A 15640-nucleotide genomic window follows, 5' to 3' on the forward strand; every position below is an offset into this window, starting at 1 on the left:
GTCATCGAATCAAACTTGTGGTTATTTTGAATTGCAAATTTCGTCGGCGTTATTTTGCTTTCGTGGTCACAATGTGATACTTTTAATGCTTCCAGTGCTAAGAAACTGCACCTTAACAGACCCCCTCAACCTTCGCATCCCTGCTCCAGAACCAGCATCACCCATCAACACCACATTTGGATTTTTTACTTCTTTTTAAGCACCTAATCAGATTTTGCTAAGATTCCTGGCATATCTCAGTACTGTGTTCTGCCTCGCCTTAATTTTTCGTGTTTAACAAGTGGTTTTAGAGGCATAAAACTACTCACCATATGCTGAGTAAACGAACAATGCCACTTGCCTCAAAGATAATTTGTAGTTTGTACGTAAGCAAGCTAGCCCACAAGACAGTCATCTACTAATTCAGTACTGAATTTTCAAGCAAAAGCATAACAATTGGAAATCGATGAACATTCACAAATAGACAAAACCCAAATGTACAGAGCCTTGCGACGATACACAACCGTACTAGCTAACACCATCATTCTTCAAGACAGTACCTCCACTCACTTTCATTTACTCGGGGCTGAGGGAAGAGTTTAGAAAACAACAGCAGAAACTTTTTTAAAATAAAAAAGACTTCACGTTTCACCGAGAAAGTCAGAAGAAAAATTAAAAAAGTAGCCCCTCTGCTATACCAGTCCAGCCTCCACCAGCAGCTCCTCCCTGACGCAAATAAACATCTTCCTTCTCGCGATGCAAGTCACGACACTGAGAAAAGCACCCTAAAAGAAATAAGTATCATCTTAATGATTGCTTTTCAACAAACACCCAAATCTTCCACTGCTCTTATTTTAAAAATAGCTGATTGCCTTGTGGCACCGCTTCAACTAAGTGCGGAAAGGCACAGTGGCAAAAAAAGACAAAACCCGGAGTTCCAAACCAAGCAACAACACAATTGTGCTGCACAAACTGAAAACTTCGCAAACCAGGACGTGTGCTGCCCTAACGAGCTGCCCCCAGCTGCAGGATGTCACCTCACACACGGCAGCCCTTGGATTTCCAGGTGGGGGAGCGGGAGGTCAAACCCATGGGAGCCATCACCCCAAGAGACTCTCACCTCTGCTGAGAAAGGCAGAGCGCCAACAACTTTTTTTGGCTCTTTTAGCGTCCCCTTAATACAATCATTTAATAAACTTTTTGGCTTGCAGTTCCTGGCAATACAGACAACAAGTTGCCACCCCCGCGGAGCTGCAGGGGCATTTCAGGCCAGCGAGAGCTGTCACCCTCCCACCACTCCGGCAGAAGTTCTGCTGTACCTGCTTTTCCTGCCTTCCCCCTGTACCCACAGCTCCTGCAGAAATCATGTAAAAAAACCCAAACCAAAACAAAAAGGCATTTTTGTTACTATTATTGTTACCTAGAAAAGCGCACGGTCTGATGACCAGAAGTGCTCGGCGCTGCCAAGCGCTTTGGACACGCTTGCTCCAGGTTTGTCCCTTCTAAAAGCAAGACCAAAGAATGAATATTAACTTTATACACTTCACAGGGAATTTCTCGGGGCTTTTGTATCGGAAAAACGCCTCGCAGCTTTGTAGCGTGTTCAGTGTCAGGCGCGTGATAAATTTCCACTGGGAAAAAAACTCTTGTACATGACTGACAACAGTAAAGCCACAAATTACCGTAATTTTATGCCCCCTGCAGCTAGTGGTATAAAACATAGTTTTCAACCTTGTTTTTACTTGCTGAATTTAGACAAATTTATAATGTTATTGATGTCAGCGAGAAAGACGCTCAAATGCAGAAATTGTATTCCTGGGCATAAAAAAAAATTAAATTGTAGCACAATATTTTATAGGTACTATAGATGATGAAAAATATGGATGGCATTAAAAATATATAAAAAAAGATGGAAAACTAAAGGGTATTTTAAAAAAATTAACATTTTATAGATACTTGTTTATTTTCAGCTATGGCATTCGATCAGGGCTTTTTCCTCCTCCCTGGAATGCTGAACGGTTAACCAGGTGCGACATGCGGTATTACTGGCTCTCTCACTTTGGACACTGATGGTTGAAACACAGGCTGAGTCAACAAAATCATCAAGGAAATCAGAAACCTTGTTTAAGCAAAGTCCATGGGTACATCAGTCCTAATGGATTTTCTCATGAGCATATACTTTTCTATCATATTTCCAATTTTTAGAGTGTAATTTTCTTTACAAAGGGTTCCGAGGGCCCTAAAAATGTACAACTGCTACAGATTTACAGCTGAGCTAACCTTCGGACATGAACTATTCAAGCTACTAGCTAAACTAATCAGAGGGAAACCCCAGAGAACGCCACAAGTACCAAGGGTAATTGCTTGATTTATTTTTGGTTGCGGCAGGAAGTTTTTCAGAGCGTGGCGAGGCAGTGGGCTCCGCAACCTGACGCGGTTGCTTTGGCTGGAGCCTCACCTCGGGCTGCAACTTCCGCACCAGAACATGCAAAGAAACCAGAACAGCCCCACTGCTAAACGCTGTCCCGTGTTCAGACTCAGCTTTAGAACCACCCTAAGTTACACTAAAAACACGTTTTCCTACAGCTGCTTTCAAATGTGAGAAGTGTGAGGTTTAACAGGCTGCTGCTGGAAGAAACTTCCTTTGGGATTTTTGGCACTTGATGATGCTCCTGTTCCTCCAGTCACCCAGCTGCAATTCCAGGACTAGTACCATCATGACTCCCCATGGTGGAAAGGCTTGAGAGGACCCGGCTTGGCTCAGCAGCTCTGATCAGTCCTTCACAGCCTCTTCCTTCACTGACTTGGGCTTTGCAACCAAATCGCCCTCAGCAGCCCCTGCTGCTGCCACCGCTTTCTTCTCCAGCGAACCTCAAGGAGAAGCGCTTGAGGAGAGACAGTGGGAGCCAAGAAAAAGGCAAAGATCTACGGTCGTGTGTCACAGAGCCAGACTGACAGCAAGTTGAAGGCCGCTCCTTCCCCTCACACTCACTCACTCCCAATCCAACCAGGCCTAAGGCATCATGCTGAAGCTGCTAGCTTTGTCTTCTTATTGACACCCACAATACAACTCTCATTCTTCCCACCCAGGTGTTTTCCCAGTACTTCCAATCCCTTCAGAGTTCCTTTGCTGCAATCCCGTATTTTGCCTACCACTCTTCATAGCCCCTCTCCCATAAATAAATATCCAGCACCCAGCAAACGTCCTTTCAAAGCCTTCTTCAACAACCTTGAAGGAGGTTGGCCAGGCCAACCCTGTCCTGTCCACACCTCCCTGCTTTCTCTCCAGCCCAATCTGTTTTCTACCTAAAAATCCACCCTCCTCTCCTCCCCTGAAGATTCATCTCTGCTATCTACAACTCTTCCCATAACTCCACATTTTTAAGATTGGCCCTGGTCTCACAGAGTATGTGAAGAACGGCTGATGCAAACTACTTGCAAAACCAAGAATTAAATTTGCTGCTAGTTTTCAAGACTCATCGCTTTCACCGTGAGACACTGAAGTTTGTTGCTTTCTGAACCTTGAGTTTATTGGCACTTATAGCCGAGTGAAATGACTACGAGAAAACACAGGACTACTAAGAGGTTTGGAGCTACGGCTGCAGAGATAGCAATTCTGTAGATACCGCTGCTTTATCACGGTGTTATAAGGGTAATCACGTGAGAAATTGTGAAGCATTAGCCAATTGTAATATAGAGGTTTAGGAGTATCAGAGAGAAACCTCGCATTAAGAGTTTTACCTAAAAGTAGATCAATGTGGAACCCCCATCTACAGCAGGCACTGCCTAAGACAGTTTCTATTATTCTCATTTGCTTAATTACAGGAAACAGTAGGGAAAACTCAAAGCTCAAACTTCCATATTTGCTCTTATTTCCATACCTAATGGGAAACCCAGAACTTCGCTTCCGTAGCTGATAATCTGCACACTCATACTCAGAAAGACGTCCTTAGATTGCACTGCAGTCTCAGTTGGAGCCACCATCTTCAAAGGATACGGGGCTTCCTCTGATTACGATTCACAGAGGTACTGGCGAGTCACCAGCAGCTGCAGCCACTCTGCAGAACGGCTTCCTTTCCAGCAGAAAGGAAATATATTTTCGCAGTTGACTTTGCATAGAAATTATGAGAAAAATTTTAAGAAATGCAGAGAAATCTTTGCTAAAAAAAAAAAGGCTAAATTCAATGACCATGTCGGCTTTTTCTTCCATGCTTGCTTTTTTCACTGTCATAGCAACAATATATCGGTACGGGAAATGGGACATTCCTTCTAGATGCTGACAGATTTCTCACATTGAACAGCAAAACCTCCCGGTCACATCCATCACTTCTGTCACTTCCTCCTCTGCTGTGTTCCGGGAGAGTCTGGAAGCATCACACCTTTGAGAAAAGCAATAAATAGAGTAGTACTGTGGTGAACATGCTTCCAGTCTATTTCTCTGTCAATACGCGCGCTCGTGATCCTACCCTCGCTGTTATGATCCTCCCGTGTTACTGTAAACTGCAGCTGGAATCCTGCTGACTCAGGCATTCAATCTATAAAAACCTTCTGAGCTGTCACTGCCACAGACACGATCCGTTCAGCTACTCCATTTTCAACAGTGGGTACACATTAAGAAAGTCTAAAGACAGCTACCAACCTACCGAGCTGCATTTCTTGCTATAGAAAAGGGTCTCAGGAGACAATGAGTTGAACGAACTGTTTTAGTAGATAAGGATAGAACTACAGCATGTAATTACCACGCTGCAAAATGACTGTATTGGTAGTTAACAGGGAAACTTTTCCCATACTGAGCTCGGAAACCAAAAAGCACCCTCCTCCCACCCCTACCTCAAGGGGAGCTGGGGAAAGAGGCGAGTCCACAATGTGGCGCAGGGCACAGAAGCGAGATTAAGCCACCTCAATTCAAGCAGCAAGCTTTTTCCAGTCCTCTCAACCCCCATCACGACACACTATTATGCAAACACATACACAACTCACACAATTTGCTTTTTACAGTAACACGTCAGGTCATTTCACGTCAGCACAGTCTCAGCTTCCCACGGAGGCCTCTGGAAAAGCGCACTCCTACCTCACGGACCCCGCGCCGGGTCTGGATCTCGCACAATCCCAGTTACCCACTAGCCGGTGGCAAATAATCCTCTTCTGCTTTAAAGGAGTAAGTGCTATGGTCAGTATGACAGAGCAGGTTTGGTATCTGGACTAATAAATCACCGTGACAAGTTTGCAAGTCTGCCATCCTGCATTTTGTCATCTTACAGGTTTCCTTCTTTGAATATGAAGAAATAAATAATGAAACTGCCTACTTATTTGGGGAAGAAAAGCTAACCTTTCTGAACCGCATTTTTCTTCATGCTTGAAGTGGCTGAGTCTCAGCACACCAATGCCCAAGAAATATTATCATTTCAAGCGTATTCTAGAAGAGTCGGCACAAATGCCAATTCTGCAAAACCTTCCCAGTATAACCTTGTTTCAGACTGAGATGATTGTGTCCCGGAGTGGCACAAATCCCTCACTGCCCCACATTTTAAAGACAGGAGAGACCTCACTCCTCTGTGTAATCATTCCTTAATTGTACACGAAACATTTACTGGAACAGAAAATGGGAAATATTATCACACGACGGCAGCCTTTCCCTATCTTTCGAATAATCTCTGCTTTCCCAACTCTGCCACGAGACTCCATGGACAAGGGCTATTGGAACGTGATGCCAAGCGGTGAGCGTGCAGCCTCACCCATCACCCCGTCACTGCTGCCAGGAGACCCCGCTGCTGTCTGGGCTCGTGCTCCTGCAGCGCCTCACTCATGTTTAACTGGCTCAGCAGCCCGCTCTTCCACAAGGCCACTCAAAAACTGCAATTTCAAAGCTGAAAACAATCCAAATTGTATTCTTCAGTTACAGGCTGTCACATTTTCTTTCCACAATCGCAACTCTAAAATCATAAGGCATTATTCCATTAAGAGTTCAAGTCAAGCAAGTTAGAAGAAAAAGGTGTAGATGCCATCTGGTACTAACCCTGCCTGGTCAGACCTCAGGCAGTCCTGCAGCTGGCTGCCCTGTCATCTGCTGCTCTTCTGCCAGCAAACACAACCTGCCAGGAAACACAACCTGCCAGCATCCCAGCACAGACCAGTGACGGGTGCCGCACCTGACAGTCAATTGCACCTGGGTCCACGACCACAGGAGATGCCACCTCCTTGTCGGAAAGGGAGGTAAAGATCTACAGATCTGCTGTTCACTTCCTCCGTGACAGCCTGCTGTTTGTTCACTCCAAGTAACCTTCTCTCACCCTTACCCTAATCCTTACCCTATGTGCTAGCTTAGCTCAAAAAGCATACAGGCCCATCGCCTCCAGATGCGACTCCACTTACTGGAGCACAGCTACTGCTGTGAAACCGAAAGATTCATGAGATGACCTCTAAAAACAAGAGCTGTGGCACTCGAGAACGGGCTGCTAACCAGTTGACAGAGTCTTCAATTATGCTGCTATTACACCGAAACACATGTAAAGTAGCTGTAGCTTTAGGAAAAAAAAAAATAATCAACAACTCCATTTGTGAAATGAAATAAACCGAGTACTGCCCAGGCTTGCTTTCAGATAGGGCAACACAACCATTAGGCTATGAATAAAATTTCAAATGTTTATGCCTTATCTTGACAACCCAGGAACAAAGGGTGCCCAACGGTTAGAGCCACGAAGGTGCGGTGTGCTGTCAGGTCTACGCTTGCGAAGTCATGGAGGTCACCGTAAAACCACACCACCAGTGGGGCAGACACAGCTAGGATTCATCCGGTTTGTTTGGAAAACAAAATCTACCACTCTCCTCAGCCCTTGATTAGTTATGCCTCCTTTTTCAAGTGCATCAGGAATTTTCTGTGTATTCCTAAACATACTAGTTAATGAACTGGAAATTTTACCTGAAATAAATATGTCCCAATTTCTTCCCAACTTTGACACATTCACAGTACCGTACAAGTCTTTCAAAGTTTTGCTGAATCTTGTGCGCACACACGGATTTTTAATTACCACAGTGTTGTCTATGCGGGAAAACCTAAGAAAGATAAGGTTAACTAACTGAAAATGTAAAGATCAATAAACAAAGTTATTAAATGCACAGAAACAAGCTTTCATTTCATTAAAACCTGTTTGAAGTACTGCATGGGAACCGTGTTCCATTTTTTGTACCGATGTGCCCATTTGTGAGTTTCCATCATTGTTTGGAGAGATAATGGATGTATTCTCTATGTATTCTTTCATCTTTGTAATTTCTAAGTGTCTTATTTTCATGATCTCACAACTCTGGACTGTAAAACTTCACACCAGAGTAGGTTTACTCCCCACATTGATACAAATAAATCACGCCCACCAGTCTCCCAGCAAGTAAACAACTGCTACCCCTCCAAATAATGGGCGCTCCTTTGTTAAAAAGGCATGTTTTCAAGGATACACAGTTCTTGTACCCATAAAACTAACTGGACTAACAGTTACGAGAATGAATTAAAGATGCTATAAAACCACAACATGCAAGCTAGTGTAAAAGGTAGAAGTATTTTGTCTTCCCCTATAATATCAAATGCCCTAACAAGATACTTAACACAACAGAAGTACATTTAAGAGAAAGCTAAGAAAAAAAAACAACCATGTGTTTATTTTCTGTGTAGATACAGATGAATCCTGAAGATGATGCTCTTTACCCTTCTGTTTTCATCCCAAAGTACATTGACCAGGCAAAGAACAACAAAGGATAAGACAGTTTGCTTAAGTTACAGTTACATGCCCCTCTAGCAACTTTCTTGATATACATATATTTGGTGAATCAACAGGACCCACATTACAGATCAGGTTATAGCGCATGATACATCAAAACAGAAATAGCCTAGAAAGCTGCATCTTGATATTTCATTAGCAATTTTAACAGCATTTCTATTAATGAACGTTTCTATCAATTACAGCTATGGAAAGTGCTGTTTAAACACAGATTTATATTAAAAATTACACAAAACAACATGCTTTTTTAAATTTTTATTGAATGTAATATTTAAACAATTTCATAAACAACTAAAGCATAAAAGACTGACTGTTCATGACGCTTCCAATCTTCTTTTCCTCCATTTTTCCACATAGAACTTGAATGACTCCTATAAATAGAGTGGAATAAACAAGTTCAACATTGTTTCAACAGAAAAGTTACTAATTCTGAACAAAGTCTTATGTCCTGACAAAAGCAAAATCTATTATTCTCTGTCATGCAAAACTAGATCTGTACTGAAGTCTGTATAATTAAGAGAAATACCAGAGAGAGAGAATAAAAGGAAAAGGAAAACGTTGCCAAAAATGCATAATGAAGCTTCTATTACAAAATGCAATAATATAATCAATTTCATTTTAAAAATGAAAATACTTTTTAACTGCAATCTGCAATTGTGTCAAAAAAAATGAGATGCTGTTAAAGACCAAGCTGCATTAGAGAAAAATTGAACAAGGAAATCAGAAAATGAATAATTTCAGTGACTTTGAAGAAACACTCCTATTTTCACTACCTACATGTAAGAAACAGACATTCTAGGTTTTAAATTTACACAGTTGACATAAAAATTCAGATTAGAAATTATATGTCAAGGTTGCAGTAAAAACTCCACAGCTGTTAAAAGGCTAAAACAAATATTTTATGCCAAAATTTTCCCTGATTCTTTGCAAAATGAGAAAAGAAATTTGCATTTATCATGAAGCAATGTGAAGAAACAGCATATAATCAGGTCTTTACAGAACTATAGAAAAAACACTTAGTTTAGAATATAAAAAGTGGCTAGAAAATAGCAATAAAAAGTTTGCTTAGAGAGGGAAAATAAAAGTCTTTAAAGTCTGCTTCGCTAAAATGGCACTAGTAGACTATTAGTCAAAGGAATCATGTAAAAGAAGTATTTACAGTCTTGACAGATCTAGTGTCATGCCACTTGTCACCCTCAAATAAGATATATTTGCACAACTGCATATATGTGTTGGCAAGGCAGCTAGAAGCAAAGCTGCAATAGAAAAAGAATTCCTACCGTCTAAAATCCCGTCCTACTAAAGCAGCAACTTGTACTAGATACAAAACAGGTAATTATGGAAAACTAAACCCCATTAATTGTTAATGAAATACACATCCTATAAGCCTTTTAAAGTTCAATTGCTTAGATAACTGCCCCAAGGACATCTGATGAAGGTACACCTGTAGATGAGTGCCTGATAAGGATCAGGTAGTTTAAATATCGTAAGCCCCAAGAGGTTTTATTTCCTCAAGTCAAATCCAATGCAAGATTGCTATAGCTCCTGCAACACTCAGTTCTTCATACGTTACCTCCTTTGAGGAGTCTCTGCAGAGATCTAATCCCTATGTAATTATTCATGCAATTTGTTTTATTAACATCGAACATACACAATCCTGCAGATCTATTTCTTAATTAGGAAATACTCACAGGGGGCTCAGTGAAAGGGACAGGCTCTCCTACTTTCTTCAGAAAAGCTGCTAAAGATTTCAGAGATAGCTCGGGCAGCTCTATGTTCTTCGCTTTTGTTTTCTCATACACAGCCTTTACAGAGGCAACATCCCCATCCAATTCTGAGGAAAAAAAAAAAAAAAACACAACAGAAAACACCCAGTGGTTAACTGTTCCTTTTTTCACCTGTTTCCACGATGTCACACATTCCTACTACTTGCCAAAACAGACTCTAAATATTTTAATATACAATATTCCAAATATTCTGGATATTCTTCATATCCTACTGACAGTTCACAAAAGGGAACAGAACACACAGCCATTCTAGCTTTCCTTTTTATTTGAGGTTGGAGGACCAATTCCATCAAGAATGTGCTGGAGCCACAAAGGGGTAGGAGCAGCACAGTGAGAACACACCACTCCAGCATGTGAGATCCAGAGCCATGTGCCTCTTTCTGAAGCAAATGATAAAAAAATAGAAAGAGCCAGAACAAAAGGCATGCAAGTTCAGCACGTGAGAACTCTAGAACAGAATTTAATTCCTTTAAGTAAGGGCAGAATATTGTTAGGGTTACAGGTGCTGGCTACATCAAAACTATAACCTAAGGGAACAAAGAAAACAAAGGTCAGATGCTCATGTTAGAACATAAAGAAAAACCCATTTCATCCTACTGAGCACGAGAAAATTTTTGCTGACCCACTGACAATACTACAAAATTTAACTGCTTAGGTAACCAATGACATTGTGCAGGATATTCCATAGAAGGCACCATCACCTGCGACGGGTTCTAACTAATCCATTCTTCATTTATTTAAAGCATTATTCACTTGTAACTGAAGAAGAGTGGAGTATATTTGTCTTTCCTCTAAAGTGGGAGAGCGAAGAAACTCCTCCTTCTCCCTTGACTCATGCTTCACCATAGACTCTGCTGCTGCTCAGGCATTTGCTTGAGAAGCACCAGGATGAAATTAAAGTGACCCCTGACAGTTTCACTGTTATCCTCAGGGTCCTAGACACAGTACAACAGTTCCTAGAACCTTGTGAAGAATAAGGAAGCCATCATGTCCAGTTAAATTCATTCTGTTGCTTGGGAAAAGACAAAAACCTGCAGTATGGGAGCTGTCTTGAGTTCTCACTTGTTCTCATTTGGAAACACCATCTTCACAACCATAGGGGCGAGAAAAACAATGGTTCTTAAAGGAAAAAAGCTTCAATTATACAGAAATGGATAGCCTGGGTCCCCTTCTCCTGAGAAAAATCTTCCCACTCAACATCTGGCAAGTGGCTGAGCTTCCTTCTGAATGTGGGAGGCTACTGCAGAAACCGTATGAAGTGATGGTTTAATGAAAGCCTAATAGAAATCATTAACTTTCTATTTATTAAAACTAGGTGTACTTATGGTGTGGACAACGAAAAAAGAGCTGATACTTGGATTGCTTTTAATGGACCATGCAAATGTGATTTTACGTATTTCTTTTTCTAGAAGGTATACAGCAAAGGATTACGCATCTCACCAGATGAAGGAAATCTAGTCCTGGCAGTGGATCATGTCTCAGGACAAGGAAAGGAGTAAATATCCCTTTATTTGTTCAGTCATGGATGTCTGATATACGATCAGACTTCTACCAGCTGTGATCTATATTCTACTATATCTTTGCTAAACACATAAACAATTATCAAACACAATTATCATTTCATTTGTCCGTTTATTTTGATAACTACTAACAATAACCAATTGTAGTAATAGTACTCTATTATCTTCCATTCCCTTTTCTAAATAATTAAAAACAACAATGGACCTGACAGTAGAATCATTTGTTCTCTAGAAAATGATGATAGTACAAGGTTGGAGTTGGCCCAAAATGAGAAATAATGTTTTAAAGCTAACTGTAAAATGAAAAAATAGACATAAAATCTTTTAAATAAAAGATCCTATTTCTAGTTCTCTTGGCTAGAACACAGCCTAAGCACAGCCTCCCAGTACAGTTGTGCTACATATTTTGCTGATGATCATTTTAATGGCCAAATGAAGCTAACATACTCACCACTGCAGAAAGTATTAAAAATGGAAGAGAAGGGATGAGGGGAAGAAGCAGCGAAATGGCTGTTCACGTGTACAAGTCTCTACATCTTACACACGGTGGGAACAGAATATAGTAAATGCCCCTGAATATCCTAAGAGTACAACAGTATCTTACTTCCTTAAAACAGAAAGATGCAATAGAAAATGCAAAGATACCCTAGTATGACTCATCCAGCCCAGCCCTGGTAAAGCGGGTCAAGTAACTCTTCTACCTGATAGAGGAGTGGAATCCACGTCTCATACAGGTGAGATGCTTGTACACAGTAACCTGGAAACAGCTTTTAAAACTCTTCACGCTGGTACCGAATGCCTCCTCTAGAACTTGCTATGAGCCAGCTATGCCTCTGCCTGAAGAAACTACAGCAATCATCTGTTCACATACACTGTGGCTTCACATGTTGAATACACTCTAATCACTGTTTTAGGTATAATGGAGCAAGTGATTAATTCTCTGCAATCTCTTTACGAAATTGTTGTACTATGACGTAGTCAGAAAGGATACTGAAAAAATTAATTAGTTCACTTATGGAATTTTTACTGAGGTAAAAAGCAGTAAAGGACTAATGATAGTGTAGAGCAGCAAATACAGCACTGGTGACAAAAGGGTGACTTTTTATTTTCTAAAAAATATGTTAGAAAACTTGCCCTGCTGTGAATGAAACTACAGGGCTAAAGGATTTTGGTAGTGATTGCTGTTTTGAACGTTATTAAGCAAGTGAATTTTCTAAGGTAGATATACATCACAAGAACTTCTACAAGTTGATTCAAATACAGTGTAGTTTGTATTCCTTTAAAACCACACCATGGCTTTGGGTTTGAAGTGTTTCACTTAATTATTCCTATTTACCTCCTCTGTGCTTGATTGAAGCCCATTTGCTTGTACTACACATGTGAAGAGTATTTGCTTCCTGTAATAAAACTGGAGGACCATACCAGAGTACTCAAGGCAAACGACACTACAGCACAAAAATGCAAGCTTCCAAGTGAGTGCTGCATGTCCTGCTTTTTCAAGAGTGATTGTTGTAAATAAATAAGTAAGCAACTTGATTTTTTTTTAGAGCTGTTTCTCTCTGACTTCAACTATAAAGAGAACTGATTAGCACTTCAAATCAACTATTTAGGTAAATCCAAGTGAAGGCATCTGGAATATTAACTTTGGCTAAATTAAAACTGGTATAAAGAGTTTACACTAAAAATAAGGTCCTTGAACATTACTGATAGAACTAATCACGAATTTGAAACACATAAAAAACACATAAAAGGAACAAATACACTCATTACATTTTTCAGGAACAAAGCTAGATTAATTTTAAAAGCCGTTCATTTCTACAGTATTTCTCTCCATGGGTTAGGATGGATTCTTTTTTATTCCACAAACCCCCTACTTCGCCTCTATTGTACCAGTAACCTTTAATCTAATACAGCTCCTTTTGTAAAGGATTCAAGGCTCAGGTCAGTTGGTTTGCTTTTCCAACCTAATAGCTAGGATAGCACACAGACCCAACAGACTTAAATAACAAAAAACCCTAGACAAACGCCCCACCTTTTTGTGGCTCAAACTGTAAAGCAAGCATACATCCTACTCCCCATTCTAAGGGTTTCCATGACCTTTCTAGATGTCTGAAGAGTTCTTACTAAAAAACCTATTTCAAGGAGAGTAAATTACCATAACATCTCATGAGGTAACGGTACGCAATTTCCATATCTAGATGCTCAGGAATCAGTTCTAGAAGTGTCTCGATCTTCTTTGCCTATGAAATTTAATGCACAGACAAAACCAGCATTAGCTTAAAATCTTAAAGAACAAAATAAAATTGCCAAAGTTAGAATAATGATTTCAGATCTTTTAAGCAAAATGATCTGTACTGATAACAAGGAATGGACTGTGCAGCTGAAAGGAGACATAATAACTTCCTTCACAAAATTTCATACGCAGATAAGAAACAGTCAAAGAAATCAGGCACAAAACAAAACGAACAAAATACAGGACTAGAAGCCATACCCAAGAAGCCTAAACATTAATTTCTCAATTTTTTGAAGGAAGCAATTAATGTATTAATGAGAATGTCAGGATTTCAACCAAATTAAAAAAAAATGCAAACCACTCAGCAGCCTTTGCTGACCTAGAGGTCAATGGTAGCTATGATCAGTGCTTAAAAGATGTCAGATCACTAACTAATGTGCTTAAATTTGGAACCTCCCTCCCTCAACCTCCGATTCCAGTTTCAAAACCTCTGAGGTCTTGAATTACAAAAATTTTATAAAAATTAACAACTTTACCATATACTACTAACTTCTATGTGTTATTAAAATTGCAGCTTGAAAAGCTAGAAAGTTACAAGTTTTTTTAAATTTCTCCTACAGACACCAGAAGATTGTGTTTGTCATCATCACCACTTCAACAGAACTTTTAATCTATGACTATTTAATGGCAGTTTCCACAAAACATAAATGTGCATTTTCCCTTGTTTGAAAAATATTTACTCTAGTTTATGTATTCACTGTCTCCTGATGCTGCTCCTCCGTGAAAAAGAAATTAATGTGGTTTTGCATGCATGTGTGTTTTGGGTTTTTTTGTTGTTGTTGTTCAGTTTTTGGGGTTTTGATTTTTTTTTTGCGTGGTGGGTTTTTTGTTTGATTGTTTTAGGGTTTTTTTGTTTGGTTTTTTTTGTGTTTTTTTCCTACTTTGAGGGGGTTATATGAAGAGGGAGGGACAGGAGTAGAGCAGGCACATATATGAGAGCATTTCAAATTACAGGGAACGAGCACAAAGCCAAGAATCCAAACAGATGTTCAAACTAGTTACATGCCCAAATCACCATAGCAAGTAATATGAAACGTGTCTTTTCATGTAAACATAGAGGCATTTTATCATTAGAGAGAGGCTGAGGTTTTAACTTGCATTTGTATTCATAAAACATCGCCAACAAAATAAGTACTTTCAGGTTGTGATACTGAACTGGATAGCACAGTAAAACATTCAAAGCACAATGTCTGTAGGACATAAGGTATAACATCAAAAAATGCAGGAAATTACTGAAATAATCGAAAAATATTAACTACACCCTCCTTTCCATTATGCTCTGTAAAGTAAACTGTTCCTTTAAAGGTAACCAGCTCTGCAAATTAACACCCCCCTCCCTGAGAAACCTGATTAAGCTATCAACTGTGAAGTTCAAGATCCAAAACAATTCAACAAAGGCTGATGAAATAGTATTTTTCTACATATAGAACGATATACATGTAGAAATACTATACCTCTCCAGGTTTAGATGCTGATCTAGCCATAAAACTCACGAAAGTTCTCTTCTCCTCAACTAATGCACCACATCTCTAAAGAAAAAGAAACAATTAATGTAGCAGTCATGAGTAGGTTAGTGATAAACAAAATGACTAAGGTAAAAATTTCCAAGTACAGATGTTTAAAATAAGACACTAATCTATTACCTATTTACAAAGTTAATAATTATCATTAGTTTGGAAACAAAAAACAAAACCATAACACCACTGAACACAGGAAAGAAGTTAATTTCATGAACCGTTTCGGTAAACATTGTTTTTAAAATGGTAAGTATAAAGTTTGTTTAAAACAAAAGGGGAAAGAATTAAACTAATACTTCAACACACCACAAAAACGAGGTTTAGGACTGCAAAAGAATGAAAAAGAGAAACACTATTCCTCTCCAATTATACTGCCAAGCATTCACAAGTGAGCTAGGGATCATAAGGTTAATTATACATTTAATAAGGTGTCAGGGAGATAACTGCTCGTTTCTTTATAAAAATTAAAATGTACAAAGCAAGTTCTCTTTAAAGTATAATTACCTACACTTATGCATACAAAGGACTGATTTCAATCTCTCTATTTTATAAAAGGCTTTCACTGCAATAGACAGTGTTTGAGAAAGAGAGTTGAAGTTAAAAAAAGTTTGAGACAGACCAGATAAATCAAAAATCTATCTTACTTTAGAAACAAGGGTAAAATAAGATATACAAGACATTATTTTAGTGTACATTCCTCAAAGGTGTCAGTCTTAAAATTCTTACAATGCACAGTGCTTTTTACCAGCTGCAAGATATTTTATCAGTACGAAAA

At 39.5% G+C, this 15640-nt stretch overlaps 1 protein-coding gene across 1 annotated transcript in view; it reads right to left on the reverse strand.

The window, feature by feature from the left end:
* Positions 1–7586: 7586 nt before the first annotated feature.
* LRPPRC (leucine rich pentatricopeptide repeat containing) overlaps positions 7587–15640 on the reverse strand; it is a 92317-nt gene continuing 84263 nt past the window's right edge. Inside the window, exons 35-38 of the mRNA XM_063328598.1 lie at positions 14803–14877; positions 13211–13295; positions 9440–9582; positions 7587–8119 (exon numbers count right to left, since the gene is read on the reverse strand). Coding sequence (XP_063184668.1) covers positions 8063–8119; positions 9440–9582; positions 13211–13295; positions 14803–14877 — 360 coding nt within the window. The 3' untranslated portion in view covers positions 7587–8062. The remainder of the gene's footprint in view (positions 8120–9439; positions 9583–13210; positions 13296–14802; positions 14878–15640) is intronic.

Source organism: Chroicocephalus ridibundus, chromosome 3 (assembly GCF_963924245.1).
Source record: "Chroicocephalus ridibundus chromosome 3, bChrRid1.1, whole genome shotgun sequence".
In the NCBI taxonomy this organism is placed as follows: Eukaryota; Metazoa; Chordata; class Aves; order Charadriiformes; family Laridae; genus Chroicocephalus; species Chroicocephalus ridibundus.